Below are 5018 nucleotides of genomic sequence, written 5' to 3'. Positions count from 1 at the left end.
TTAGAAATAGAATAGAAGGAGTGAAATTCTTTATGTTTCTCTTTCAGCAATCGTGGCTTTAGGGAGACGAGTACGAGGTCAAAATCCTACAAAGGCATGAGATTATCTAACAATCTTAGATGTGGAAAGTGGAGGTGTAATATTTGCAGTCTAAAGTTGCAAGGACCAATCACAAGAATTAGTAAGCAAGCTGAGAGTATTTCTCAAAATTATGTTCAAATGAATATGGATGATCAAAACTATTATTTAGCATGGTTAGTAAGACCGAGGAGAATGAAGAGGAACATGACTATGTTTGAGTGCTCATTTAGGTCTAGGATATTTTGTCACAAAGCATTAAGACATGATCACAATTACCTTGGACATGAGTGGCTATGAAGATTAGAAGATCACCTATACAAAGATCCCAGTATATGAACAATAGCACATATGAGAGTGCTCGGATGACATGGCAACATGTTATGGTTTGGCAACAAGATTTTATAAAGAAATATGATGACACTCTCCCAAATTATCAATGGTGCTTATGAAATGATTTCTCCAAGGGTGAGATCAATTTCATGTATCAAAGAGAATGGAAAGGGCACCGTGGTGAGTTCGTAACAAACTACATCACTATAGGATTTGGAAGAATGAATTCAAAAATTGAAGATGCCAAGCTTTGTGACTTTGGCTTATGCTCCACACATGCGGACTTGAAGGCTTTACATGATCAAAATAAATCAAAGTCCAAGGCAAGAGAAGAGGTTTATATAATTTTGTCATGAAAGTTTGATTCTCCTAAAAATGATTTACATGCAAGGCTCTTACATTAGTTGTTAAGATTGTAAAACAAGCAGCTGTGCAGAGTTGCAAAAGCATTGAGAAACGAAGGCTTTAGAAAGGAAGAAGCTAGCAAAGATCAATAAAAGCACTACCAAGAGCCTAAGGAGTACCTCAGCACATCAACTTTGATGGGATGGATAGAAAGAAGATCACTTTTATCTCTTCTAATGTGGTTGGCTGCATGATCTACCATGGCAGGGAGTCACTATATGTAAAACCTATATATCACGTGCATTCAAGGACTATCTTTTAAATCCCTTATCTGCAGATATTGTATGATTAAAAGACACCCTTTTTGGCTATCTAGAAAAAAGAGTTACATCGCCACCTAGATGAATACAAGGCTCTGGAGATGAATAGCCACATGAAAAGCATGCAATTGACATTAGGACTATGTTAGTATATTGGTATTAACAATGCCACAAGTACCTTCCGTAATCCTTGAGCTTCTAAGAACCAATTAAGAATTATTAAGGATGATCTCTATTTCTTTGATTTCATGCTTTGGTGCAAATCCTAATCCCATCATCAAATTCTGATACTATGTCTCATTGTTGGTCTTCATGTTGGCCCTTATCTTCTTATGAGTGGCTAATATGCTTTCTTGGTCATTATGCAAAGCTACACCCCTAGCTTCAATTTTATTGGACGGCAAGAAAAATATGCAAATTGTCAATTTTTAATCTAACTTGCACTAAAATATCCTTTCAAGTAAAGATAAAGTAAGATCCTAGTCCATTTTTGGTTGATGTAAACTTTTAAAATCACACTAAATTTATGATTTTGAGACAACCTATATTAAAATTGATGAGCATTGAGGCAAATTTCACTCAAAGCTGTACAAGCATTAAAGTTTCTAGAGAGCCTATAGTGAACCTGTGACCCATCCATTATACAAGAGGTGGTATAAATTATAGCATGGTGAAGGTTGCACATCATGTACAACCTCTTCCTAATTTTTTTTCTATATAACTTGACAGCACACCAAGAGAGAATATGAATCAAATTGCATTAGCATATCTTTGCATGCTAGCAGAGAAAGGCATATTTTTCCATCCTATGGGCCACACATATTGATTAGATGTTTAGTTGATTCTCGATAAATCTAAGAATGAAAGAAGTATCGAATGGAGATGTAATGATCCACATCTTACAAGATGCATATGTGCCAAAACCAATAATGGGAAACATAAACATAACATTAACACTAGTTTGGTAGCATAACAGGACATAAAAGTGTCCTTTTGAGGTCTTGGCAAAAAAGTCACAACTTGATGTACATGTGTTTTTTAGGGATTTCCTCTCTTGAGCTTAAGGTAGACTCATAGGACTATTCTCTAAAAATATAAGGAGCACAAAAAACTATTACATGCGATTACAAAATTCTCACAAATGTATGGTAACACGACGTTTCACCCAAATAGTACTCATATTTGAAACTTTATCTAGCATGCTTTGATAATAAAAATTATTTCAATGAGAGAGAATTTTTTCAGAAGTGTTTATAAGTATATAAAAGACCTAAGAGTGACAAAACTTTATTTAAAAATCATTTTAGCAAATTGATTTAGCAATTAACAAGAGTGGTTAGCCAGTTGCATTGAACATTGCATTGCATAAAGAAGCATCTTTATATACTACACATAATAGCCACAAAGTGTCATATCTTAATGATGACAATATTATATCATAAGGGAACGACACCACATTACAATGAAAGGTAAAACTTAAAGAGATTAAGTGCTCCTAATCTCAACTACCAAAACAGGTTCCGCATCATTCGAACTCACTTTTATAGTTTTGAATTATCCCGCAAATAAGTGTTCTGCATATAAATTTTTTTGATTGGTATCACACATTCATTATTAGAGGCACTCTATAAGTGTAATTTAAAGTCTTGAAGGTTCTTATGATCTCCTTCAACTCTTGTATCTTGAATTTAGCATGAATTACAACATAATGAACAATCTAAATACGGTTTGAATTTGGTGTTCTACATGATAGGAGGTCCCCTAAAAATTCAATCTACTCCATAATATCCTATTGAAGAAATATACAAAGTATGGTTGAGTTTGCAACTTGCTAGACATGTCAATGAATTTGCAAAAGATCAAAATTTGCCTCACTATCAACATTCTCTAAAATTACATATGAGACCATAAATCATAATAAGTATGGATATCTAGCTCCAAATCAATCTAAAAATTATGTGTTATAGTTATCCTTAGACTCTAGAACTTATAAAATAATTAAAAAATCATTCTAATTAAGAAGTATGGCCATCTTATCTAAAACCTGAGAAAACAACTTGAAATTTCGGTGTTAGATTGACCTTAAAGTTTTAGGTGGAACTCAAAGTAATAGGTCCAAGTTCCAATCCATGAATAATTCCAAGTTTTTTTCAGTATATAAGATATTATGGCAAATAATCAAAACCCCAAAATAGCTTTTGCATAATTCTAGGAAGTGGTTTAGTTAACAGGAATAAAAGTGTCCTAGGACATTTTTATGTCCCTCTACCAAACTAGTAATAAGGGATTACAAGATGCTTCATGTTTGGGGAGCAAGAGCAAATAAATCGTTGTATTGAGAAGATGAATAAGTTAAGATCTTAGTAACAATTTTGGATCAAGAAAGGTCACACTGACACAACATTGTTCTAGCAAATGATCTTTTCCACATCATGGTTGGATTTTAGCCAAAGGATTGAAGTTATTGAAATGTTTTCTAGAATGTGATTTGTATATTGTTCCATTACAACCTTTAAAATCACTAAAGGAGGTGCAACGATCCACCAAGGAGGGTATAGAGATGTAGACCAGATTAGAGACACAATCAAACATATTGCAACATATTTCAAAGATATGGTGTGGACATGAAGGAATCCATCCTTTGCATCCCAAACTTTCATCATTGAGTTATTGCCTTAACCCCAATGCATATCTGCTTTTGGCTAGTCACAAATCATTTAAAGAAGTTTTGTCGATTACTTGTGAATGTTTTTACAAGTACCCATTCGGTTGCACTATTAAGGAAGAACTACCTTTGGGATGAGAGAGAGATCTAAATTGAAGTAAGGATGTCTAAAATATCTAGGGAAAGGATTGTTGAAATGTGGAATAATAACATAAAGTACTTGGCGGCTAGTATGATGTTGTCATGTTAGCAATAGATAATCCTATTGGATTTCCTTTCCAGTTTGCTAAAATTGTGAAAGTTAAAAAAAGGAACAATCCAAGATCAATTCAATAGAGGTACATTGGTTTCGTACCAAGTCCATGGATGACTTCAAGAGTCAATATAATCTAGATTTTTGAGTTATACATTTTGTCAATGTGAACTATCAATCAAGTATGTGTGCATTGTGAACGACTTTGCATGTAACTAGAGAGGCTAGGACACAAGCTTGACAACCATGTGTGTGTGCATGGGCATGAGAACAAGTGATGAAGTACTACCATGAAATGACACATGTGGCCTTTGTGAAGCTTTATCAAAATATTTCTTGTCACATTATGGTCCTTGGCCTATCAAAGGACACCATCTAGTCACATAACTAAGAAAACATCACTTTAATCACTTTGGAAATATTTTAATATTGCATTTATATACATATACATATAATATTATATCTATATGTATATATATATATATATATACATATACATATAATATTATATGTATATGTATGTATATATATATATATATATATATATATATATATTAACAACAACTGCACTTACATTGAGAAATATGAAACCCAATAACTAATCCACAAATCCTAAATGAATAAATTGTATGCCATTCATCTTATAATAATAATAATAGCAGCAAACCACCATGCTGCTGGTGGTAGTTAATATCCTAGTGTGCAACCAATCACCGCGCTGGCGATACAATTCATTCATTTAGGAGTTCACATAGATTCTTGTGACATCACTCCATGTATTTGTGATTCATTCTGTAACTTTCATGTATGAAAGTCATTGCTCGCACATTATCTTTGCATATCTTTGCTAGAGTTCCAACACGCTAACATAGAAGACTACCCACCTCAACCAAATGATGAGAGGTGGACATGTTAGGTCATATGAAAGAAGAATGAGAAGTCCGGGCTCAATGAACTCTCTCTCTGTTTAAGTGCGGAATGATGAGAGGTGGACATGTTAGGTTTTATGAAAGAAGAATGAGAA

The 5018-nt window shown here is 33.6% G+C and overlaps 1 protein-coding gene across 1 annotated transcript in view; it reads right to left on the bottom strand.

Annotated features, from left to right (window-relative positions):
- Window positions 1–1018, bottom strand: part of LOC147890081 (12S seed storage protein CRB-like) — a 3220-nt gene extending 2202 nt beyond the window's left edge. Inside the window, exon 1 of the mRNA XM_087390204.1 lies at window positions 936–1018. Within this exon, the coding sequence (XP_087246330.1) occupies window positions 936–1018 (83 nt within the window). The remainder of the gene's footprint in view (window positions 1–935) is intronic.
- Window positions 1019–5018: the final 4000 nt, after the last annotated feature.

The sequence above is a fragment of the Dipteris shenzhenensis genome, chromosome 19, assembly GCF_047967505.1.
Source record: "Dipteris shenzhenensis isolate YYH24624 ecotype China chromosome 19, Dip_SZ_1.0, whole genome shotgun sequence".
Taxonomy (NCBI): Eukaryota; Viridiplantae; Streptophyta; class Polypodiopsida; order Gleicheniales; family Dipteridaceae; genus Dipteris; species Dipteris shenzhenensis.
The sequence above is the reverse complement of the archived record's forward strand: the minus strand, read 5'-3'. Positions and strand labels throughout refer to the sequence as shown.